Below are 26,528 nucleotides of genomic sequence, written 5' to 3'. Positions count from 1 at the left end.
TTCTCAGCATTGTCACACCCAGCACCCCTGAGGCAGTGTACCTCTGACCTCACAGAGGCCTGCTCCAGCCTGCTCCCTGAGCTTACCAGCATAATAGCCAGTATAAGTTGAGTCTGGGTACTCACTGGAGTTTTCCTTTTTGTATCTGGTGTCAGGATTGTGAATAGACCAATCAGGTTTGAGATCTCCAACTGTGATTCAAACCTCGAGCTAATTATGTGTGTAGAAGGGAGTGAACTGTTTGGTATTTAGCCAGCGCCAATCAAGCAGTTAGCATTAAAAAATGGTCCAATCAGACTTGTATGGTGGGAACTCTGAAGAGTTTATAGGTGGAGCAAGCAACTAGTTTGAGTCATTCAGCAGATGAACTCTGAAGAAGAAACATAGAGTAGATGACATGCATGGAATTGAGTAGATCTTTGTAGAACTTCACATATTTCCAGACTTTCATAGACTCCCCAGGCCACCATAGACCTTCTCAAAGACTTAACCTCTGTGCCTATCTCCAATCCTGCCTCTGCTTCTGCCTGAAAAAAAGTACTGTTGACTTGGCCCTGGTGTCTCAAAGAGCTGTTGGCTATTGGCTTATGCCAATAGCTCACAAAAAACTGTAATACTAGTGTATCTGATACCAGCTTCTGGTGACTGGTGATGACTGACTCTGACCAACACTATTTACCAGTGCAGAACTCTCTGTGTCCAGCCACCTTTGCAAGCTGTTCACCATTTCTGATCATCTGTCACTGCCTCCTGGTGCTGTTAAGTCTGGCACTGTCTGGTCTAGTGTCTTGTGCTATCTAACTCAGTCTTTGGACTGTTAACTGTGGGCTGCTACGGTGTTTCCTCAGCAGCCTCACCTGTGAGCACCTCCAGCTGCTATTGTGAGTTGGATCCCGGTCCACTGCTTAGTGGTGTGCCACCAGTTCTAGGACATCATTGATGGAACAGCACCATCTTGCACAAGTGGGACTCTGGAGACTGGGATTACTGGACACTGCAGACTGTCTGAGGTGAGACAGCCCAGATGTTGCCTTGGAAATGCTTTATTTTATTTTATTTTTTTTTAAAGATTTTTATTTATTTATTTATACAAGCACTGGGTACAGTCAGAAGTGCAGAAGGGTGAGAGAATTCACCAGAGCCAGAGCGGGGAGCAGAGCAGGCAGAAGGACCGAAGTACACTGCTGAGGGGAGCAGCAGGTGGCAGGAGAGGTCTGTGCACCATGTGGGACCCTCCTCCGGTGGCCGGGGAGCAGCCGGGGATCAAACCAGTGGTGCAGAAGATGCGGGCAGCTTTGCAACCCAGCGCTCAACCGCTGCACCACTGTGGAGGCCCGGAAATGCTTTATTTTTTCCCTACTCCCTTGTTTGTTAAATAAATCTCACTGTTGTTATAACCTGAGCCCGAATGTTCTTGCAATTGTCAGCGCACATGTGAGAACACAGACAGTGACCTGTTCCCCATCTTAGCACTGTTTTAAGGCCTATTGTACCACTATTACCAAGTAAGGATTTTTTTTAAAGATTTATTTATTTATTTGTTTGTTTGTTTGTTTGTTTATACAAGAACCAGGGTACAGGCCAGATGCACAGGAGGGTGAGAGGATTCACCAGAGACAGAGCAGGGAGCAGAACAGGCAGTCTGATGAAATACACTGCTGAGGAGAGCAGCAGGCGTGACAGGAGAGGTCTGCCGCAACATGTGGGACCCTCACTGGCTGGCCAGGATCGAACTGGCTCTGCAGAGGCTGTGGACAGCTTCACAGTGCTGCACTCAACTGCTTGTGCCACCAGAAGAGTCCCACCAAGTAAGGATTTAATGAATATTTTATGATGAAAATTCCTTCCCAGTTTTAGATTAGTTATTTTAGATAAATTTATGTAATTTAAGTGAATATATTTTCCCACATTCATTTATAAAAGGAATCTTCAAATTTACATTAGATTCAACAAGAAATGAATACTTCTGTTCAACCATAATATTGCTGATATTCGCCATTAGTGTTTTAAAGTTAATATTGATTCCATTGGTAAACATGCTTTGATTTTAATTTTTCTACTCTTAGTTTTTAATGAGGTTGAGTTTCCCATATATTAGTTTTCCTTTAGGTAAATTTCATGAATTTTTTAAAAATATGGATGTCAACTGCCACTCATTGTCACACAAGTGTAAATATTCTCCTCAGTCTGTTGCTTTTTTTCAGTTTTTATTCTCATCATGCTAATTCTTATTATATACATGCTATCAGGGAAGACTTACAGCATACACTTATAGCTTGGTTTTATAATAGAAATAAATATTTGTAAGCACAAGCACAATTGATTCAGGCAATATATTATAAGAATAAGGGAAGTTGCCCTCAAAACCTGGGTAGTTGACCAGCTCACAGTTTCACATTCCTATTCACTTCAAACTGGAGATTCCATCAGAGACACCAGGTGGGCAGTCAGCAGTCCTAGGCCATTGGGTTGTAGCTCTGGCAACCTTTCGTTAACATGGTGGTATTTCAGTCATTTGAACTTTCTGGATTTTGTGGGTTAAGCCCCCATCTTGTAATTTGTATGTACTTAATCTACTTAATGTATATATTCTCTGGACCTTAACAATACTGTAGCTGATAAAATGCTATTCATTGGCCCGAATGTATTCATGTTGCCAATTTACCTTTCAATAGCTGGGAGACATTGGTGATTATGAGCAATATTTTGCTGCACTGGCCAAATGAGCAAAGCAGACTTTGTTGATGAACTTCCTGACTCTGAAAAGTCCAATCCATTTTCTCCATGGGGTCTATGTGAGACTTTTTCTGGCTTTCCCAATGATTCTTTGAGGTTCTTTGAGTAAGTGATTTGCTTGTTTGTTTTAAGTTGGGAGGAAATAATCCCTCTTACTAAAATAAACATACTACACCAGTTTCCTTCCCTCCAAGTCTGAAACAAGACTTCTAGGTCAGCATCCCTCAGTGGAGACAGGTCTTCATCCTCATCTTCATCTAGCCAGTACTGGGGTTCACTTTCCTTTCCTAATGGGTGAGAAATGCCTTTTTTGGATTATGTTAAAAAGCTGAAAAACAGGCACTTTAAAAACAAGGCATGCTACAGAATTGAAGAATGAACCTTCGTAATGTCTTTACCATAATGCAAATTCCTTATGTTATACTTCTTAAAACAGTGACACCTTTTTGAGATGCCCCAAGACAATTAGTATCCCACCTCCAATGGGTCCATTGAAGGGCCAGTATACAATTTGAAAGTCTTGGTGTAAAATTAAAATGGTAAGCTCTTTGTTCAAAAAGCAGGGAAAAGTGCTACTAGGAGTGCTAATTTTTCTTCTTCTTCTCCCACAGTTTTTCTCTTAAGTTGCCAGGCATTTTTATTAGTCATTAAATGTGGTTCTATCTAAAGAAAAAATTAAAATTGTTAGCATGAACTTAACTACAAACGGTTATATATTGCAATGCTAATTTTGTATCCAAGTATAATTGCATTTACTTCATATGCAGAATCACTAATATCATACCATTTGTATTTTGTACCTTGTACATGCACAAACATTTCACTTTTAGGAGGACAGTTGACATGCTGTACAAAACCTAAATACATTATATACTACCAAGCCTCTTTCAGCTTACATATAAATCACAAAGGACTGAAAGGAAAAGGAGCAAGGGGTTGTCTTTTTTCTCATTCCCTCTTTTTTAGTTTAAATAGTTACTTAGGCCAGAGAAGCAACATGCTTAAGGAGGTGTGTGATAGACTGAGTTCATTAGTCAGTTGTGGTTCTTGCAATGTTGTTGCCTTTTTTCTGTATTAGAAGCAAATTCTTGTTCAAACAGGTAGTGTAGACAATGGAGGCTGTTTGTCTTCCAATGACAATTGGTAACATACTTACCTGGTACTCCTCCCCACTGAATTCCATGCTCATGAGCATCAGCAATGTCAAAAATGGAGTGCAAAGAACCTGCATGTTTCATGTCTCTCCTCTGTTCATGTCATACCGCATGGCCCTGTAGACTTAACTTGTGAAATGCAAATTCAGAGTAAACTCTTAATTTTTTGAGATAGAAAGAGCAGAGCATTAGATGGGGTGCTGAGCCCTACTGGTTTGGATGAGGGCAGTGTGACTGACTGGTCAGAGGGCCTGCCTGTGCAGCCAGTCTTAATGAGCCCTTCCCTGGCCCCTCACTCAGCTACCCGTCTTGGGCTGTGTGTTGCAACCTTGTGTGGGTCTTGGCATTGGTTTACCTGAAAATCTCAGCATGTAGCTTCATTCTACGAATTCCAGCCACTCATATGGTTACAGCCTATATGATCCCTCTGCTTAGAATACAACTGTGTATTTCCAGGTTCTGGTCTCAACAAAAGATTAGAGAGAATTAGAAACCCCGGAATCTGAAAAAAAATGTTTAATTTGTAGAGAACCCCCATTGTTGGAATATTGAATTTTACTCTGAAACTTCCCATCACTCCTTGAACAATCAGGTTATTTTCTGCCCCTACGATTTGGGCTATTATTCCTTCCACTTCATGTATTCCTTATCCTCACTAGAAAACACCTTTTTAAATTTATCACATACTCATAAAGTATCTGTTATGAACAGCATCCTGTTTTACATACTGGGGATGAATGATTAGAACAAAATCCTTGCCCTCAAGGAACTTACCTTCTAGAGAATTCAAAGTTACCCTTCAAGATGCAACAAACAGGGTTTCCCTGGTGGTGCAAGAGGTTAAGTCTCAGCACTATGAAGCTATCCACAACCGATGCAGCACAAGTTCGATCCCTGGTCAGGGAGTTACCCACATGGCACAGCACACCTCTCCTGTCTTGCCTGCTGCTCCCCTCAGCAGTGTATTTTGTGGATCTGCCTGTTCTCTCGACTCTGTTTCTGGTGAATCCTCCCACCCTCTCCTGCACCTCTGGCCTATACTCCAGCTCTTGTATACATAAATAAATAAATCTTAAAATAAATGCAACAAACACAACTTTTGTGAGGAGTTTGTTCTCCTTGGTTCATATTTTATAGTCTCCTGTCATGCCTAACACTTGTGTGTGGTCTTCAGCACACACATGCTATTTACTTGATTCCTTAAAGCCATCTGATTAATTCTCACCTTTCCTTACTAGGTGGCCACCTCACAAAGGCAGCAGCTGTTTTGGCTCCACTCACCTCACTGAGATCCTATCAGCATGGTTGGTAGCAATGTGTTGTTGATAGTGCCATACTGCTGGGGAAGTATGTGTAGTTTGTCAATATATTTTTAGCCAAAAGATGGCACTGCAGGAAAATAAGTGAATAAAGCTTTGATGAAGCTTACTCAACAGTCATTGAATGGTGTCCACAAATCCTCTTTGAGGACTGATGTTAATAGTTTGAAATAGTTAATTCTAAAATGTACACATACTCATGTGCAAACACATATCTGAAATCCCTTAAGATCTATGCATAAAAATCATTTAGACTTACTAAGAATATTGACATTTCTTATAACCATTTTAGGATTCTCATGGATCCAATAAATATAACTAGAACAAATAATTCTGAAATGTATATTTGCTGACTAACAAATATTTACCATGATATAAATAAGAGATTTTTTCCAGTTTCTGTTATTTAGGGAAAAAAACTATTATTTATTTGTTTAGTAACTTGCTTTGAATACTGTATTTCACTTCTGATTGTTCCCATATCCTTAACATATCTTAAAACTCTTCTTAGAGCTTGAGAAGATATTTTGATTGAAGTGATGTTAAAACCAGCAGCTTCTTCAAATGTTTAGAACCAAATACAAAGAGCCACACAACCCCTAAAGAAAACCCAAAAACAAACAAACAAAAAAAAAACTGCTCTAAATGTTGGCTGTGAATAATGAATGGTGGTTTGCATATTTTATTGTTAGCCATCAGGTGCCTGTGTGCCCCAGGCAACTCACTAACTTCAACATAACACCCTGCCCATGAATTACAATCTCTCTCATTATGTGTCAATTTAACAAGAAACATATGAGTTTTATATGCTCCTTTATTTTTATATGAGATCATTCTTAAGCAGTTATAGATATGTACATATATGTGTATGATGGAAGCAAAGAAATAGAATACAACTCATTTGAAAATAATATTTTGCTTTACTCTCAACTTTACAGCTTTATTTTTAGATGGAATTTTGTCCATGCCCTGAAAACCTATAATCTGGTTTGAAAAATTAAAAAAAAAAAATGTGACTTGGCTGATTTTTTCAAGATTCTTGAACAACAAACACAAAATCAACAGTCTACGTCAGATTCTGGACTATAATAGAACTCACAAATGATGGTCAGGTTACAGTATAAACTTTATGTATATCCATCAGTGAGGTTACATGCAATGGCCAGAGGGCAGAGACAGTGAAGTGTTGAACACATAAAGGGTGTTGTGCATTTTTACTATGAATGACTGTAATAAAAGGCTGTGTGCAGGTTAGACCTCTTCAGCAGAGGTATAACAAGATGATTCTCTTACATATTACTAGGAATTGTCTATATTTATGGAGTTTGGAGACTGTCCTTGAATATACTCATGCTATAAACATTAAATTGACAACTTAAAAAATTTTTCAACCACAGAATAATTAGCCAGAAAAAAAATTTTCCATTCTGCTCTCAAGTCAAAAGCTATGAGGCCGGGCCTCCCTGGTGGCTCGAGGGGTTAAGTCTCAGCACTGTGAAGCAATAAGCAGCCTGGGCAGTGGGAGTTCAATCCCTGGCCAGGGAGCTAACCCACATGGCACAGCAGACCTCTCCTGAATTGCCCACTGTTCCCCTCAGCAGTGTATTTCAGTTGATAGTCCTGTTCTGGTCCCCACTATTTCTGGTGAATCCCCTCACCACTACCCTGGCCCTGCCCCCACTCCACACCACCCCTGCACATCTGGCCAACACCCCAGCTCTTATATGCATAAATAAATAAAATAAATATATTTTTTAAAAAAGCTATGAGGCCATTAACTAAAATAAATTCCAAATAAATAATGTGTCTTATGGTAAAATGGCAATTATAAATAAAAACACAAAATGTGTATACCTAAACATATTATTTTAGTCCATGTGTAAAGAGAACACATGCTAACAGATCCTAGTAGACACCAAGTTGTCTAGAAGCACCACATTCTCCACAGGCTAGATGGCGCCGATGGATTTTGGCATAACTCACTGGAAGAAAAAAAATGCCTAGTTGACAATTTTTATATTTCTCTAGGAGTTATTGTTTTGTAAAATTACAATTTGAGACAAAGTCCAGCTCTGAGAGCTTCCAAAAGATGCTCACATATATTCTAGAGGACATGACTGACATAGGGCAAAATGACACTGGACTGAATAAAAGTTATTAACTCTGTAATTGCATATTAAGCCCCTTAAGGAAAATTATCATTTGGGACAAAGGTGGTGTTTCTGAATGATTCTGTCAATATTCAGAAAATATTGTCAAATTCAGAAAAAAGACGAGATGAAACCCAAGCAGAGCACAAGGTGATGTTCTCTGTTGTTAAAACTCAAGAGCAAATTTGGGAAGATATCTGTTGACTTTGCCACAGTTTTTCAACATATTGCTAGGAGTCAGCGGATATTTCTGGGTATCTGAATAAGTTACTGTGTTTCAGAATAACACAAAATAAGTTTCAGAAATGTAGGACCAATTTTTGTTTTCCGATAACGCAAATAGCAATAATAATGGTAACTGATATTTACCGAATGGTAAATATGCACCAGGCAGGCCACCAAGCACTCTATAAATTATCTCTTATCTTTACAACACCACATATTAGGTAATTTAATTACTCTTCTCAAATTACAGATGAGGAATCCAAGATGCTATAATCTCTACAATGATCAAGAGCTATTGATGGCAGAGAATCTGTGCTTAACTTGTCATTGTATGCTTAGGTATTCATCAAACATCAAAAAATAATTTTAGGAAAATTCAGTGTAGTAGATTTTCTTCCCAAGCATCCTTTGCCTCATGCCAAGTTTTGGGTAAGTTCATGCTCAGATTAAATATGAAGATCTCTAGGTAAGAGCTCCAGGTAGGCAGAACCCCTGAACAATGGGACCAATATCCTGCTGGATTGGAGACTCCTTAAAAACACAAGCCTGTCTAGATACCAGATACCCTCATCAGAGCAGGGAAATTTTAGGGTAAAACAGCCTTTTTTAAAGACAATGCCACTGATAACTGATCTACTTGCCTGCTTTAATACATGTGAAAATACAACTCCAGAAAAGTGGATCTGGCTTGGCAATGCTAGTTTTGAAAACTAGTGGCATGTTTCCTGAGTTCTAATAGTGAATGAGGACAGTGGTTCTCCATGCCAACTGCACACCTGACAATCACCTGAGAGCTTTTGCAAAAATACAGGTATGTATGGGAAGTGGCAGTGGGATTATCAGAATCTTGGTTGTGGAGACCAAACATTTGGATTTCAGAAAAAGGACCCTCCTCACCCAGTAACTATAATAGCCAGGATGCATACAGTACACAGGCATAGTCTAAACAATCAAGGTTCCCCCTTTAAGTGTATATGATGAAACTTAGAAGTGGGATTCAGATCGTAAAATCTCTTAAAGCCGAATAGATAGATGGGCATACAATGCAACAGAAAAAGCAAGAAGTATATTTAGTATTATAATTTATCTGCTGGGATTTTTGTACCTCCTGACGACCAGGTATCCAAGACAGTTATTTTGAAGAAATCTAGATCATTGTTAACATGGGAAGCCTGACAAGAACGTGCCAAATATTGAAAGGAGACTGAGGAATATAAAATCTGGGTGAGCTGTGTGACCTCTTAAGTCCCAAGAACAATTTGGGATAGGGGAAGAAAGACCACCTATGAACATTAAGTGCTATACTTTTGGGAAAATGAGGGTAGATTCACGTCAGAATTCTATAAAGCACAAAGCGTTCTTGGTAGTAGTAGGTGATGACTTGCTGATAATTTAGTTCCCGTAATCCCTTCTAGCTCCAACATTGGACTCACGACTTCCTTTGTATTTAGATATCTAAGCTTCTTGTGGGCTCCAGAGCAGAGATGTTCTAACCTTTAGGGTATCTTCACAAGATTTTGCTCTCTCTAGTGTTCATAAAAAAATGATTGACAGTTCATTTGTCATTTTCAGAGAATCTATAAAGGCTTTTCTGAGCTCAAAACATAGTTAGCATCTCAAAAATGGAAGACATATGGACCTCCCCGGTGGCGCAGCGGTTGAGCACTGGGTTGCAAAGCTGCCCGCAGCCTCTGCAGCGCCAGTTCAATCCCCGGCTGCTCCCTGGCCACCAGAGGAGGGTCCCGCATGGCGCGCAGACCTCTCCTGCCGCCCGCTGCTCCCCTCAGCAGTGTACTTCGGTCCTTCTGCCTGCTCTGCTCCCCGCTCTGGCTCTGGTGAATTCTCTCACCCTCCCGTGCTTCTGACTGTACCCAGTGCTTGTATAAATAAATAAATAAATCTTAAAAAAAAATTGAAAAAAAAAATGGAAGACATAGTTTACCAAGATTTGCCTAGTTTTCGCCAGCAGACTTTCCCATAGTGTCCAACTAATGCAAGCCCAGAATGAAGGTTCTGAATGAAGTCACATGCTTGCCTCCCTGTCATCTGGGTGGCAATGCTAGCTGGGAATGGTTTTGTGCACAGATGGGAAGGCCATCTGCATTCTGGCCTGAGGATCCCAGTGGACCAGCAGCTCTTCCCCACTCTTGGACAATCGTGGAGAAGAGTCCCAGACACACCAGCATCTTCTAGCCAGAATCGAATTTCTCTAGATTTAGGGTAGAAGGAAAAACCGAGGCTATTGGTTTTTTACCGCAGTCACGACATGCAACAAACCAACTGGACCTGTAAACAACACTTCCTCCAAATGCACAAAGGGGCCATATCCAAAGTCCTTGAATTTCCAGAACCCATTCAGAGTTAAATTTGGGGTGGGGGGCGCTGTCTGTATTAATCCCGGTTCTATTCTTAATCCACGAAAGTGGATGTGCGCGAACCTAGCACAACTGACCAAGTCCTTGCCCATGTCTATCTTTTTTCTCTGAGCATTGAAAGATTCCCTGGGTGGGGTTAAATCCGGGCCACAGCAGGTAGCTAGGATGCCAGAAGGACAGGACTAAGCTGAGTTGCAGGTTTGCAGGAACCCGCAAGGCCAAATCGATAGTGAAGCCCACTTAGTCCGCGAGGTAGAGCCTCTCCCCGCGCGCTGGCTCGGTGGGCAGGACTCCCTCTCCGCGCCCCTGCACGCGGGGCCCTGGCACACCGCGCGGGGCGGGCTCCTAGCGTCGGCTGGTGCCGCAGCCCCATTGGCCCGGGGGCACGCCCGTCCCGGAGTGAGGCTTCCAAAGTTTCATTGAAGGTGGAGAAGTGCGCGCCCGCCGGGGAGCCGGGGCTGCGCAGCCGGGGCGAGGCTGCACCGTGGCGGGCCGGGGCGCGCGGGCACTCGGACGGCGTTGGCTTTTCACTTCATTTTCTCTTTTAATTGAGACGGTGGGGGAGGGAGTTGGAGCCTGACCCTCTGGTTTAGCGCTTTCGTCTTGATTTCTGCCCACGCCCGCACGATTCCTTCCAGTGAGGAAGGACGCGAAGTGGCCCCAGCAAACTGCCCGCGTTCCCAGGCTGCTGTCTGGGATGTTTCCGAGCGCCTGGCCGCTGCCTCCCGGGTCTGTCGGCACCGAAGCTGGGGGTCGCAGAGGCTGAGCCGCACCGCCGCTCCGGATCGGCCGCGGGATCTTGCGGGGCCGGCGCGCAGCTCCGGAGCCGAGGAGGGCGGCCCGCTGCTGTCTGCGGAGACCGACGGTCGGGGAAGGGCAGCCACCGCTCGTGGGCTTCCGAGGGGACTCCGCGTGAAAACGCGCCAGAAATTCCCGAGCGACGCCCCCAAGATCCAGGCGAGAAGACCGCACACCCTTCTTGCCTCTTCCCTCTACGCAGCCACCCCGAGACCCTCCCCAAGTGCCTTCCTAGGCGCCTCGACCCTGCTACCCGCCGAGGGCGCCGGGGAATCCAGGAGTCTACACTTCATGGGCCTGCCTCGGGGGGTCAGGAGCCTGGCGAGGGGGGTCCAGCAAGCCTGGTGAGGGTGGGCCAAAGCCTGGTGAGAACGTCCTCGAGGCGGACGGCGCCGCGGCGGCCCCGGCCCAGGCGATGCTCGGGCGGCTGCGAGCCGACGGCCAGAGGCCCTAGGCGGGCATGGCGCTGGCCCCCCAGCCTTAGACACCTCGAACCCCGTCCCTTCCGCTCAAATTCGCCGGACGACGCGATGGCCTCCGAAGTGGTGTGCGGGCTCGTGTTCAGGCTGCTGCTCCCCGTCTGTCTGGCAGTAGGTGAGTGCGGGTGGCTCGTTGAGTTCCCTGGGAGCCTGAAGGGGACGCGGGGGTGGGGGGCTTCCAAGCAGGCTTAAGTTACACGCTCTGGTGTTCTGGACTCTGGGTAGTCCATGCTGCTGCGGTCCTGGCTCCCGTGACCCCTGGATCTCGGTACCCCAGGGCTGCAGCCCCGGAACTGGCACTTAACGAGGAGGCTCAGCACTAAGGTCTCTTGACCTTCTCACTCAGGTCACCTGCGTGCAGAAATGTTGGGGACTGTTACACTTAGTCACAGGTGTATGTTCTTTCTCTCTCTCTTTCTTTCTTTCTTTCTTTTCTTTTCTTTTCTTTTCTTTTTTCTTTTCTTTTCTTTTTTTTCTTTTTTTTTGGAGTACTGTGCAAAGGACACGAATCTGACTGAACACTTGTGTAGACCCCGCCTCTCCCTCCTAGGTACAGGCGAGGGTCTTGCTGGAGCCGCTCCTCCCCACTGTGCCCAGACAGCAGAGAGGCCCTCTCCCCCCAACTCCGTGTTTGAGCCACTATGACAGAAGTGAAAGACTCTACTCTTTTTAAAAAGAAAAGGCCAGAGAAGATACTGGGAAACAGTTTCTGAAGTTTCTTTTTCTCTCCCCACCACCCCCCTCCCTGAAGTGCTGGATACTGAGGCTACAGACCTACCCAGACCCAACCTGACCTTCCCATGCTGGCCCTTTCAGACCTTTGCAGGATCAGAAAGTCTGACTGGGCTGCCCTGGGAATCACGAGGGTTAAGGGAGGGCCAGAAGAGAACCCTCAGTCAAGGATTCTTAGAGAAGGATCTCAGTATTTCCACATGGCTGGCAGGGCATTAAAAAGTAACTGGGTGTCAGGTCTAGATAATGGAAGTTGCTGGGAAGAGCTAGTTTCTGAGATTCTCATCTGATAATCTGTGCCTGTTATTCTGGATCCCACTCTTAAGAATGGCAGACAGAGCCTTGTTTTCCCTCTCCCACCCCAACACCTGAATTGGAATATAAAACACCTTTTTTTCCACGTAGCAATTGAATTTACAAAGAGTATGGCAGAAAGGCTCAACTTTTTTGCATATTTCCAGATATTGAGAACTCAAAAGCACATCTGTGCCAAACATTTTATTTGTATAAGTAATGTAGAGGGGGAGGGGGAGAGACTTTAGCATATTTCCCGAGGATCAACCCCAGCTACGAGGAGGAATTTGTGTCCAGTATTAACACATAGAAAAGGTCTGCAGAAAAACCTAGAAGGCTCTCAGTTGAAACAATGTGTGTGCGCTGTGCGGGGTCCTCCGTCAGACACTGAAGTCAGCATGCTCCTGATGGCCTTAGCTTCTACTTTGTCATTTGACTTTCTAGGCAGTACTGTTTTGCAGGGATCTTTGTCTTCAACAATCACTCATGAAAAGGAGGAACACAGCTTCCACAAAGCTGGTGTGACCTGCAGACTGCACTCTCTCCATCAGTTTAAGTTTGAAAAGATAAAAAACCTTGCAAGCAATTTGGGGAAGACAGAGCATGGCTACTTCTGGTGCTTTTGCACACAGGTGCTCTCCAAGTCTGGGGATCATCTGCATATCTGAAGCACCTGGCACTGTGCCAAGCACATTTACTATTTGCCAAATGGAAGCTGGTGACTGAATTAACAAGGAACGTCCAGTGCGAGGACGGATGTGTGTTGACCCATGAGATGAGGGAGGAAACCTGAGAGGGACACAGGGTTAGGAGGCACTTTTTTCCTTCTGGGGAGCACCTCCACCATGCACCCACCTCACCTTCCCCTACAGTTCGTCCTCTCCCACCACCACCCTGCAACCTCACCTCTTCCTGCTCCACATCCTCCCTCTAGCTTGTGGGATAGCAGCTGCTGCCTGACCACTGTCAACCCCATCCACTCTGACATGCACAGCTAGCTGAGTGAAAGGACAGCAGGGTTACCCCCTAATTAGCAGCAACTTTTCTCAGGGCCTCTGTTCTTGCAGGGACCAACTTTCCTACTTGGGTTGACCAAGGCTGCTGAGTTTAGTGTCCTATCACTCTTTTTTTTTTTTTTTAATATTATGTTTATAGAGGTAATGTTGATTTATCACACTGTATACATTTAGGATTTAGATCCATAGTTACAAATGTATATTGTCTTACCATGCCTACCACCAAAGCCCCAATGATTTTTCTGCCCTCCCTCTTTGCTTCCAGCCCCTTTCCTGGCCCTTTCAGTACCCTCATTTATGCTATCAGATTTCAAGTATTTGCTTTGGCCTGCTTTTCTCTGTTACTTTACTTTGTTTTTGATAGTCCACATATGAGTGAAATCATTTGTGTTTCTTTCTGACTTTCACTTACCATCACCCCCTCCTCTTCTATCTACATGGTAACAAATAGCAAGATTTCACCTTTTTTACTAGTTGAGTAGTATTCCTTTATATAGTACACTATATCTTAATCCTTTCCTCTGTCACTGGGTGGGTAGGTTCTTTCTGTAGCTAGCTGTTGTAAGCAGTGCTACAGTGACTATAGGAGAGCATGTATCCCTTTAAATTAGTGTTTTTGCATTCTTTGGTTATTTAGGGTATCTAGTTAGGAGAGGGATTGCTTCATAGGGTAAATTGATTTTTCATTTCTTGAGGAACTTCTACACTGCTTTCTGTAGAGGCTGGACCATCCACATTCCCAGCGATAGTGTAGGAGGGTTCTTCTCTCTGCACCCTCACCAGCACTTGTTATTCTTGGTCTTATTGATATGAGCCAATCTTAGAGGTGTGAGGTGGTATCTCACTGTGGTTTTAATTTGCAGTTCCCTGATGATAAGTGATGATGAGCATTTTTTGATGTGCCTGTTGGCCATCTGTATGTCACGTGGTTCTCATTAGTCATTGGTGCTCTATACTGAGAAGCCACACAGTCAAACTATCAAGTTTCACCCTTCAGGGGCCTGCCAGAATGCTCAGCACTCCCAGCTCTGGTGACTTGCTCTGAAGAGTAGAACAGGGACCACTGTCTCTCTGATAGGGTCCTGACAGGTCTCAATTCCTCTCACCCACCTCCTGGTTTCATCCTCGACACCGGGCTCCTCACTACACAATACCCACAAGCTTGCAAAGGGTCCAGATCTTCCTGGAAGGAGAGCTGCTTCCAGGGATGTAAAGATGATTGCTCTGCCTTACTGTCCTGCCAGGCTGCAGGGTCAGCCTAAGTGCATCTAGGTCATTCTTGGCCTTCTCCCCTTTCTATTTCATTCCTTTGGATTCCCTTGCATCACACAGAAGCCAAACCAGGGAGTTGGGGGTTAGGGAGGGGGTGATGCAGGCCTGCAGCATACATACGTTGCTGTAATAGTAGTATCTGTTCACTTGTGTCAGAAGTGGTGGAGGTCCCCAGCTAGCTTTATAGCCTCCCCCACAACCTTGTGAAAAGCCATTCTAGGGGAAGGGGAAGGACTTGGACCGAGGACCTTGGTCCCTGTCTGGCAGAGATCCAGAGTGCCTAGGAAGACCAGGAGACTGACCTCTGACTCACCTCCTTACTTGTTGACTGCTGCTTAGGAAAGCCAACCCGCTAGGGAAGATTTGTGATGCCTCCTAATCATTGTGCTGGTAGGGAGGGGAGGGAGCTGGGGAGGTGTCTCTTGATTTGAACTTTCAATTCTCTTCCAGAGGAAGTGGATATTTTCAAGGTTATTGGAGGATTTTCAGGTCTGCCTACTCCCAAGGTGCTACTAAATCAAATATTCAGGTTTCCCTAATATCCTGTGCATGGAGAGTGCAATGATCTGTTGCCATTAGAATCGATTTTTACATTTTAGTCATCTATTTTTATATCTGGGCAAGGCAGCCTTCAAAGCCAAGCCTTATGTATTTGTTTCTCTTTAAACCCATTTCTCTAACATCAGTGTTGAAATTTTTTACCACAGGGATGCTCTAGCCTTCTTACCTAATGATGGACGTTAAAAATTAACTACTGTTGTGTTTAATCTGATGCTTAAGGTTTTCTTTCTTTTTCCCTGTAAAAGAAGTTCACAGAGCAGAAACAGTGAAATCAGGCCTCTTTTATGCAGGTGTTATATGGCCCTAAAGTGTTTAAAACAAAACCAAACTATAATATAATATGTTGTTAGTATTGGAATATCTAGCAAAAGATATTCCCCCATTAATAAAATTTGAAAATTTTAAAAAGCTCCAGTTACCTATGACTACTTGGGTAGCCATTTTGATTTTTTCTTACAAATACCACATAAAAGAGAATATTGCATAATATTAATACAGTCTTTAATAATTATAGTGATATATGATCATTGTTGAGTACTTTAGAAATATAGTTACATTTATTTTCTTTTAGTTTGATTCTGCTGCCCTACCCATTCTTAAGTATAGGACTTAAGTTTTTTCCTGGGTCAGGAATGGATTGATATTTTTTTTTATTCACACACTCCTGACAGATCCATTCTATTTTGCCTAGTGTTGCTTAGAGTTCCTTGTGTCTTTCCTAGAAAAGCCGACTTAACTATTTTCCAGGGATGACAGGTGAGCCCGGCTTGGACAGAGCAGACTGATCCATGTCGGGCAGAACCATCATGCTGTTATCAGCACATGCCTCCCCTAAATGCAGTGGCCAGAGTTTAGAGAAGAATAGGCAGAACAGGGGACTGTTCTGTGTAGCACACAGAATGAATCAACCAACAAACCAACTGAGAAAAATACCATACTTGAATGATTTTGCAAATGCAGGAAGAATCTCTAAAATTTCCTTTAGAAATTAAATTTTGAGCACAAAAATGGAGTCACTTTGAGTCACCCATAGTCACCAATGGGTGACTATTTCAATGTAAGTTTCTCTCTATAGCAGAATATATTTTTTCTTTAGGTAGCATTCATTTTGAAATCACATTTACATGCACCCCAAGAATTACAGAGTAGCCTGAATAGAGTTGCAGAGATTTCATGCTGAAGGATAAATTGACAGTGTTCTAAGTTGCATTCTTTTGTCACACCTTTTCAGCCTTATATTAGTAGATACTATTAATCATTTTAAAGAAGAGAAAAATATATAGTGTAAAAGATTAAAAATTGTAATTTATTCTCAAAGAAATTATTTCATAAACATAAATAGCATGGCCATTTGAGCTATGGAGACTGGAGCCACAACTCTCCCCTATCATTGTCAGTGGGTGTTGTCTCTTTGCAGCGAGGAGTGTTCCTTCCTATCCGAGGTGGGCAAGATCTTTGGGCCGTGCTGTTGGGAGAGGAGGGTGCGGTGCTTTGGCAACCTCAGAGACCTCTCTTCATCCAGGCTTTGCCCTTTACTATGTGACTGTAGAATTTTTTATTTTTCTTTTCCTTCTGTAAAATGGAGGGAGATATTAATGCCTCCTTTCTGGGGTGTTTATGAGAAAGTGTGCACTATGCACTTTGTGTAATGCCTCACACAGTGCATATGCTCAAAAAAGGTGTTATTATTGCATTCATGAAGAAGAGTAGAAAAACAGGGATGCTTGGGAACAGCTTAATAGAAATGACTGACTAACTGATAGCAACATGATTCATAAGGAGAAAGACGTGAATACCTGAGGTCCACCTGAAAGCAATGTAGTGCTTTCCTGGACCCAAATTATGCAAGTGAAGGTTGGTATGTGTGGCAGGAGAATTTTTAATTATTAGGACTTTTCTCACTAGTTACACTCACTATTTTACATATCTGCAGTTGCATTCTACTTAATTGTACTTCCTGGAACTATACTGACAGTCCTTACTTTTGTCTTTCTGACACTATAACATCATTTCTGTGGTTTTTATTTAATAGGATTCTATTTGTTTATCTATTTTTACATGGGCATTTTCCTTTTAAATCCCATGCTCCTAACAGTTAATTGGATATGAAGTTGCATATACATGCATATTCATATATATGAATACTTTTTTCTTGCTTTAAGTCTTTTATTTTTTTTTAAATAATAAATTTTATTTTTATATTCCCCATACAATTGCAACCCCCCCATTCTGACCCCAATCCCTCCCCTCCTGCCCCCCACCCCCAAAAAGTGTCTCTGGTTCATAGTTTTTTGTTGATTTTGATTTTCACTTTCTTATATTCATTTTCCTGGTCCCTTATTTAAGTTTTCTAGATTCCTGCTATGAGTGAGACCATCCGGTATTTTTCTTTTTCTTTCTGGCTTATTTCGCTGAGTATGATCCCTTCCAGCACCATCCACGTTGCTGCAAATTGCATGTGTTGATCTTTTTTGAATGCTGAGTAATATTCCATGGTATATATGTACCACATCTTCTTGATCCAGTCATCTACTTTTGGGCATTTGGGTTGTTTCCAAAGCTTAGCTATTGTAAACAGTGCTGCTATAAACATAGGGGTGCAGGTGCTCTTTGGAATTGATGTTTCTGTGTCCTTTGGGTAAATACCTAGGAGTGGAATTGCTGGATCATATGGAAGCTCTATGTTTAGTAGGTCCACAAATCTCCACACAGCTCTCCATAGTGGTATATGAACATTTTAAATTTTCCATAAATGTTTAGAACTTAGAATGTTGAAGTGCACACCTGTATATTTAAGAGAAATTGATTAAGAACAATATGATATTGGAACTGTAATATAAAATATTAACTTTTGCAAGATTTGTGGATTTCAGCAGTTATTTTGAGGATATGAAATCAGATCAACAAAATAAGGCAAATGCCCCATTGAGTTAAGACTAAACAAAGTTGTGTTGAATATCATTTAAGTGATATGTAGTGGTAAGAGAAGAGCCTTGGTAAAACTTCTATTTGTCATTCCATCCACTTGGCCTTTCAGACCATCCAGAACAAGGAAAGATGAGGAAGAAAGAGGAGATGTGAAATCACACACTACATATCTATGGAAAGAATGCTTTGACAGACTGTTATGAACAATTTCATAATTTTTGAACTTCCCAGTAATTATCTAATGGCATACATCCCATTAAATGTTTCAAATCATTTTTAAAATTTAAGAGCAGCCTATAATTTTACATATTATTCTATTTATTGGTAGATAAAAATTATGTATACTTATATATATATGTAATTTTAAAATGGTTTCCCTCTTTCTTGCAGAATATACAACTTCTATTTCCCTTGTTTTATCATAGAGGTCGGTGACATTTTCAGATTAATAAACTAAACTATTTTTGAATTCTCCCTTTTGCTGTATTGGTAGACTAAATTCTGCACTAAATTGGGATATTACAGATGGACATATTTCAACTTTTCTGTATATAATATCAAATTTTAAATACATTGTATAAAAAGGGCTAGATTTGGTATATTTATGTGGTTACATTGAGCTTTTTGTTGAAATTTTACCAGTCATCTGGGAGGTGAGATTTTACTAACACTTTTATCGCTCTGTTAGGAAGTTATTCTATTACAAAAATTCAAATGATTCTCTTTTCTGATTTTTTTTTTTTTGAACTCTGAGTTTTCCATTTCCCTTCTCCCTGCCTTCTTGACTAACTTGGTCAAACATCAAGCCTTCTTCTTCTCCCTGCAGCCTTGTCTGCACTTGTTGTCTGTGAACTTTTCCTCAGTGCCTTAGCCTACATATTCCCTCTAAGCCTGCTGGTGCTTCTGTCCCTCTGGTACATGTGCTATTTAATTCAAGTACCTCGTTCACAAGTGTTCCTGTGTTTGTCTTTGCTCTTTGATCTAGACCAACAGAAGTGTTGCCTGACTTCACCCATTTTGTGTCCTGCAGTGTTGAAGAAACTCAAGCCTGCGTCTTGGCCTCTTGACCTTTTTCCAGCCTTCCCATGTTCTGAGCCAGATGTGCCCTCCGATGCCCAGAGTTCTCTGGGATCTCTTCCACAGTTAAAAGTATTCTTAAGGCTTGTCTCCATCGACCACATCCCTGTTTATTCTCAGTCTAATCAAAGCAACCGTTGTGCCATTCCGCCTTTAATGTAGCGCCTGGTCAGCAGAAGAGCTAGTTTGTATTTCTGACCTGATAGCAAGAAGATCTTTTTCTACACTTAGTAGATGGTGCTGTCAACCAGTTCTAAGTACAGATCATTTTGTTTTCATAACTCCTCATTATGACAGAAGGTTCTCAGAATGGATAAGGTGAACCTTATTTCTTGCAATGACAGTCTAGAGGTAGGAGATCTGGAGCTGTGCCCTCTGCTCTGGGAGCAGGCAGGATAGCACTTATTGCTCTGTTTTCTTGTAGGTGTTGCATTCACCCCCCCTGGCTCAAGTCAATCCACAGGTGGGCCGACTCGAGCTGGAGAGTGGGGGAAGGAAACACAGAAGGGAGAAACTGCTTCCTCACCCGCTAAGGACATGATCTAGAAGTAGAGTGAATCATTTTTATTCACATCCCTTTTGTCTGGATTTAATAACTCTTTACCTTTTAATATTTTTCACCTACCCAACTGCAAGGGAAACCAGAAAAATGTGACCTTTATTTTGGTTGATAATGTACTTAGCTAAAAAAATAGGGAAGGTGGTTGTGGTGTGACTGTAGAGAGAGAATGGATATTAACTTACCAATATGAGTCTCTGCCTCCCATGCAGGAAGGTAACTTTGTCTTGTGGGTATTGCTGAATTTTCTTCTCCATCATCCCCACTTTGCTTCCAGGCTTACACTTAAATGCAAGTGTTAACAGGCTGTGCGAGGTGCCCTGTATAACTTAGGGGGCTACTCTCCATTCCATAGGAACTACATGATTTCCAACCCCAGAAGAAATCTGAGGAATATGTGTCAGAGTGGGGGTTAAAAGTGTGAGATATCGACAGGAAACTACACACACATTCTTTTTTTTTCCTTCTTTGCATTTTATGGTCTCTGACATCCATAGGAAAAGACTGTTTTCATTGAGAGTCTCATTTCTAAAATTTGGTTGCTTATGTACAGATCCTGACTGATCATAGTAGCTGTGTGACCTTGATCAAGTTGTTAACTGCTCTGGTCTTTGGTTATTTGTCTGTAAAAATGAGTCAGTGATATAGCATGCTCAGAAGGTTGTTACATGGCTTTGGTGGTAGTGCTTATAAAGCACTCGGTGCAGTGCCTGATGCATGACAAATGCTCAGTAAATCTTGCATCTAATTTATGAGTTCCAGACTGAGAATTAGGCTTTATTATTTGTCACAGGTTAGTGTGAGGGCCTGTTCCTCAGACATAGTTTCCAGGCACAGATAATTTAGAGTTCCGGTCAAATTCCAAGGAAGCGTTGGAACATGATCTGCAAATTGTGAACTGTCTGCCTGGCCCTCCCTCACTTGTTAGAAGAGGCCTCTGTGCTGTTGCTCTTTGTTAACTTTGAAATGGTGTGACATCTACTTGCCTTTATAAATTCTCCTTCCCAGCAGAATGGTTTCCTCTGTTTTCATCTGACACTTCATTCATTTTATCACAGTTTTGTACTTAGTTTTACAGGTGCTCTTTTCTCTTCCATATCAGCTAGCTCAGGAACCCTTTGTAATGCTTCTTGATAGCCCAGCACTAAACTTACTGCCAATATACAGCAGATATTTAACTATATATATATATTTTTTTTTTTCTGAATTGTAGGTTTGCTCACTGTGCATCTTATGTCTGATTGTCATACTTCCTCTGTCCAGCAAAGGCTGTAACACACAGCGAGCTTGGAAAAAAATATTTGCTATTGACAGATCAAGAAGCTTACAGACTCAATTTTTTTTTTCTTTCCAGTATCACCAAAATCTGAAAATAGTTAGCAGTAGCTCTTAGAGCTGTCAGTTTTTGCTTTTGAATATGAAATTCATAACATTCTAATTCACACACTCTGCAACTTTCACAAATGTGAATTTTATCAGAGTGGCAATTAATAAACATTTACTTGACTTGCAGTAAATAAAAAAAAAAAACAAACAAACATTTGATGATAGTAAAATTTACCAGAGCATCATACTTGAAGTGCATATTATTTTTAAAAAATATTTTCAGTTCTCCTGGAACCACACAAATTGATCTGTTTTCTGATGTGGTCAAATCAGCTAGGTCAGCAATTTTGTCCACAGGTACAGGGAAGAAGGAAGAATATAAAATCTTAGGAAACTGATCATTTTGAGCCAAACCTCCATGGAAATGTCTGTGAGAACATCCTAGCGCCTGCTAGTTCTCTCCTTCTGTGTTCCCCTGCCTACTGCAGCCTTCTGCTTTGGCGTTGGCACAAGGGCATGCACCCCTGTAAGATCTAAGCAGTGAATATTTTGGAAAAGGCCTGAAGGTCTAAGGAACAAGTCTCCATCCTGCGAATAATGAGCTACATGACTTTGCCAAGTCACGAAAAGTCTCTATTCCTTAATTGCATCATTTAGAAAATGAGATTTTCAAGACTAAGAAATATTTTCATCCTTCTCTGGTAATATTTCTGCACATTTTTTTTTTCAATATTAGATGGTAGAAATCACTACCTTAATTTGTTCTGGTCTCTTAATAATCATCATATTTATAATATTTCACACTTGACCTCAAAGAAATATTAGGAACTGCTAAGGAAAATATGTTTTTTTTTATTATTTAGATATTTGAGAATTTTTCAGTTGATCATGAAGAAGGGACATTCTAGTTTAAATTTGGCAAACTAATATTTTAGTGCTTCTTCCTTACTTGTTCCCAAGACAGAATCACATACACCATGCATGATTGGTGACAGTAATAACAGGAATGACAAAATGTGTGATCAATTTGGTTGAGAATTGACTGTGCATAGATTTGCAAAAATAATAGAATTTTACCATTCATGACTTATGATCCAACATCCCTATAAAGAAAACCAAACATGTTATTAATTGAAGTTGAATCATTTAGGCAGCATAGGACTATTGAAACAAACTATGAATCAGAAAAAGTAATTTTGAGTAACAGATCAACTTTTATCTCATTTCAATGATATTGCAGATCTTTTGAGATCTTAGCAGGATGGTTCTATTATTTAGAAAAGGAAATGGAAGTTTGCACAAAGTCTTCAGGTGTGTGCAGTCGCGTTTCTGTCACCTGGCTTCAGGACTAGCTCTGGGGTGTGAGCTTCCCGCACTTGGGAATTCCACACACACACACCCTTCCTCTTTGTCTTCCTCCTTCATCTTTTAAAAAGTAACCATTGGCGCTTGCCCGATCAAGCTAATTTTGACTCTTTTTGACTTTGGGACCTGAAGTCTGTGCATCTGGTAAGCAGTACAATGCTTTTACCTAGAGCCTGACTCCAGCCCTGTGCCAGCACTGTAGCTCACAGCCTCTGTGGGGGCAAAAAGGGGCATCTTCACTCACATAGGACTAAAGGATCGAATGTCAAACTACAGACTATGGGAGGTTAGATAATTTTAAAAAAATGTGTTTTTTTTTTTTTTTTTTTACTGGTGACTCAGTGTTTTCCAGAAAACTCCAGCTCCCCGGATTTTTTTTTTTTTTTATTAATAACCAAAAAAAAACTTTAGCAATAACCAATTATCTTCAGCAATAATTTTCAGAGCATCAGTATGTTTGCTGTTGCACTGCCTTAGAATCACACATGATTTTTAACCCAAGTGTCATTGCCTAATACTCCCCACCTCATTCACAGGCCTTAACTTATAATTATATTGGGCTACTTTCATACATTAAAACCACCTTCAACAATACAACCATTTCCCACTGGGGAGATAATTTAAAAGACTATGGAATAGACCCCAAAGACATTTCTTTCTTTTTTTTTTTTAATTCAAACAACTTCAGGCACTATTTATTCCTATCAAAATAAAGACAAATGTGATTCAATGAATATATTAATGGGAGTGGTGTGAAAGTGGTGACAGTATATTATATGTAGTTTTTTAAATTGTCTATTTTCCCTCTGGAAAACATGTGATCAATTATTATAGTAATTTACATTTCTTAAGTTGGATATCAACATATTTGGAGCAATTATTTTTAGGATAAGAGCACAGCTTCCCGAAGTTACTCACTTAGCAGGGAAAAATTCTCAGATATTATCTATCCCTTAGGACACTAATTGGCTATCTATTCTAATATATGCATACTTCATTCTGCATATATTAGATCTATTCCTGAAAAGTATATTTTGAATGTACTGATGGCCTACCAAAGACAGAGAAATGTGCTAGTCAAACAAACTCTGCTTAGAATACCTTTGCAATATGAAGCACACTATAACAATAATGTTACATAAATTTAAACATATACATAATGTATTTTCTTAAAAACATACTTGGAGTGTGGTTTTATTGGTGGCTTTGTTTCTTTCATCACTTTAAAAATGTTTCCTTTCATTTTGAACAATTTTTCTTTCCCCTTTCCCATTATACATTTCCCAGAATTCACTAAAATAGTGCAGTAATCCAAGACTGCTTCATAATGTGCCCGGCCTTTCCTATCTTAAAATAGCACTGGCTTTTGTTTACTCCAATGTCAAAGAAAGCGCGTGTCTGATATTTTTTGCTGATTCATATCACTTTTGATATTTTGCTTTCTAGGTTTCTTTTTAGTTATTGCCCAAGTAAAGTGAAAAAAATTAAAAAAAATCTTGCCTTGAAGTTCTGTAAATATTGCCATTAAAATATCTCCATCTCTGTACCCTAATTCTATTATTAACATTTTATTTGCATCTCAATTAAAACATAAGAAAATAAGATAATATTTGGGGGCGGGCATTATTTTCGCTTTCTTTTCCTTACAGGCAACACAGAGAGGCAAGAATTTTAAAAAGTGTGTACAGGTTATCCCTGGTGTGTGTAGCTTAGGGCTGACCCTCGACCCAATTTTCCTTCCTTCATCCTCACTAGATCATCACTCTGCCAGCTCTAAGCACATGTGTGCAGGCCTCAGCTTCTGGGCTTCTTGTTTCCATGCTAGCAATATGTTATTTTCTTCATTAAGGAACTTTGTCATTTATTCACTCATTTGTGTGTATTTCTACCCAACATAATTAAACTTCAGTTTCTTCTTAAACACACCCATTTAGCACCCATGGTTCTTGTGTCTTCTTGCTATCGTTCTTTGAAAGAGTCCAGACTAAACATAAGTTTTGGTTTGTTGTCAACATTTTCCTCTAGAGAACATCACAGATGACAGGTGACTATATGAACACAAGGTACGGCCTTATGTCATCAGGTAGGGGCCTAAAGTTTCTAGATTTTAAGAGTTACAGGTTTCTACCTCAAGAAATCCTAGGAAAAATATAAAGTATGCAAACACACTCTCCCTCTTTTGCCCCTCAATCATTATTTCTTCTCCATCTTTCCTTTCTGCTCTTTCCTTTCCCTTCCTCCATGCTGTGTTACTAAAGAGAGAGAAATTCTGAGAATGGGAATTTAATGACTGTTGAGAATAATTAAAGCAAATTCTATTTCCACCTATGATAATAAAGTACATTTTCTGAGGCATTCATGGGGTTTTAAATTCAGTCATTGGGCCTCCCCTGGTGGTGCAGCGCTGTGAAGCTGTCCACAGTTGAGCGCAGCTCTGTGAAGCTGTCCACAGCCTCTGCAGCAGCATTGGTTTGATCCCAGCCAGCCGGTGAGTGTCCCACATGGCGTGGCAGACCTCTCCTGTCTTGCCTGCTGCTCCCCTCAGCAGTGTATTTCGTCAGTCTGCCTGTTCTGTTCCCTGTTCTGTCTCTGTTGTATCCTCTCACCCTCCCATGCATCTGGCCTGTACCCTGGCTCTTGTATAAATAAATAAATCTTTAAAAAAATTAAATTCAGTGATAATTCTTAGATGGTAGGGATTAAAACTTAGGTGTGGATGAAGTTTATAGGACATTAAGTATCTCAGGATGCTGTGTTGTCAGGCAGTGCTGACATAATACATGGTGAATAAGACTTAACTTGCATGTGTCTTACTGAATATCACAGCTACATATGAAATTTTTTGAATATATCTGTTGAATTTTTACTGTTATTTTATTTTTTCTCATTATTGAGTTAGCATTGGTATACAACACTGTATATGATTTAGGAGAATGGGGTTCACATCTACTCAGATGCATGTCACACACCACACCCACCACCAAAACTCCCACAATCCTTACCCTCCTACTTTTGTTTCAACCCTACCTTCTCTGCCTCTCGAGTAGCCTCAATCATTCAGATTTCTTATGTTTGTTTTGATATAGTTTTGTCAATTCCTTTGTTTTGTTTTTCTGTATTCCACATATTACTGAACTCATCCATCATTTGCCTTTCTCTTTCAGACTTATTCCATTTAGCATAATCCCTTTCAGTCCATCTACATTGTTGCAAATGGCAAAAGTTCACTCAACAAATCTCTCCAATGCACCTGTATTCTGATTTTCTGGCTAGGAAAGAGAGAGTGGAAACTTTTGGAAGCTATCAAACTCCTTTTAAATCAGCCAGGTAAATGAGTTACATATGGTTTTCAGTGTTCATGGGAACTCCCAAGAATATGGTGAAGAATAAATGCAATCCACACTAATGCACAGAAACCTACCAACGGTCCATAAATTGTTCCAGCATTTGAATTTTATGTTGTGCACTATAAAATACTACACAACTTCTATTATCATTGCTTTGTATGTGCTGTACCTATCAATTCATCCTCAATTTCCAATAATCCAAACTAATCTTTAAAAAAAGTTCATTTTTTTTGATGCTGTTTAGTATTACATCATGTATATATGCCGCATCTTAATCTACTGCTTTGTCTTTGGACAGTTAGGTTATTTGCATATCTTGACTATTGCACACAGTGCTGCTGTGAACATAGGAGTGCATGTATTACTGCAAATTACTGTTGTCTTCCTCACGTAGAAACAGTAAAATTAATGGGTCAAATGGTAGATCTTTTTTTAATATTTTTAGGAACCCACATACTGTTTTCCATATGGGCTGAGCCAGTCTGCACTCCTGCCAACAGTGTAGGAGGGCTTCTCTTTCTTCACATGTTCACCCACCTTTGCTGTTTCTGATTTTTGTGATATGGGCCATTCTCATGGGTGTGAGGTGGTATCATATTGTGGTTTTGATTTGTTTCCCTGTTGATTAGTGATTTTTTTTTCATGTGCCTGTTAGCCATCTGTATATCTTCTTTGGGGTGATGATTCTATTCTACGTAGCTCTTCTGCCCATTTTGTTGGCTTATTTGTTTTCTTTTTGTTAATTTGTATGAACTCTTTGTAGATCTTGAATATTAACCCCTTGTTGGATGCATGATGTACAAATATTATATCCC

The 26,528-nt window shown here is 41.0% G+C and overlaps 1 protein-coding gene across 7 annotated transcripts in view; it reads left to right on the top strand.

Annotated features, from left to right (window-relative positions):
* Nucleotides 1-10,436: 10,436 nt before the first annotated feature.
* The window catches only part of PIEZO2 (piezo type mechanosensitive ion channel component 2), a 500,507-nt gene continuing 484,415 nt past the window's right edge, over nt 10,437-26,528 (top strand). For 6 of the 7 annotated variants that reach the window (XM_054694221.1, XM_054694214.1, XM_054694217.1 and 3 more), the window contains exon 1: nt 10,605-11,351. In XM_054694221.1, the coding sequence (XP_054550196.1) occupies nt 11,288-11,351 (64 nt within the window). In that variant the 5' untranslated portion in view covers nt 10,605-11,287. Of the gene's footprint in view, nt 11,352-26,528 lie in introns of all 7 variants that reach the window. The other variant, XM_054694215.1, reaches the window with a different exon arrangement.

The sequence above is a fragment of the Talpa occidentalis genome, unplaced genomic scaffold, assembly GCF_014898055.3.
Source record: "Talpa occidentalis isolate TD23 unplaced genomic scaffold, MPIMG_talOcc4v2.1 talOcc4.13, whole genome shotgun sequence".
In the NCBI taxonomy this organism is placed as follows: domain Eukaryota; kingdom Metazoa; phylum Chordata; class Mammalia; order Eulipotyphla; family Talpidae; genus Talpa; species Talpa occidentalis.
The sequence above is the reverse complement of the archived record's forward strand: the minus strand, read 5'-3'. Positions and strand labels throughout refer to the sequence as shown.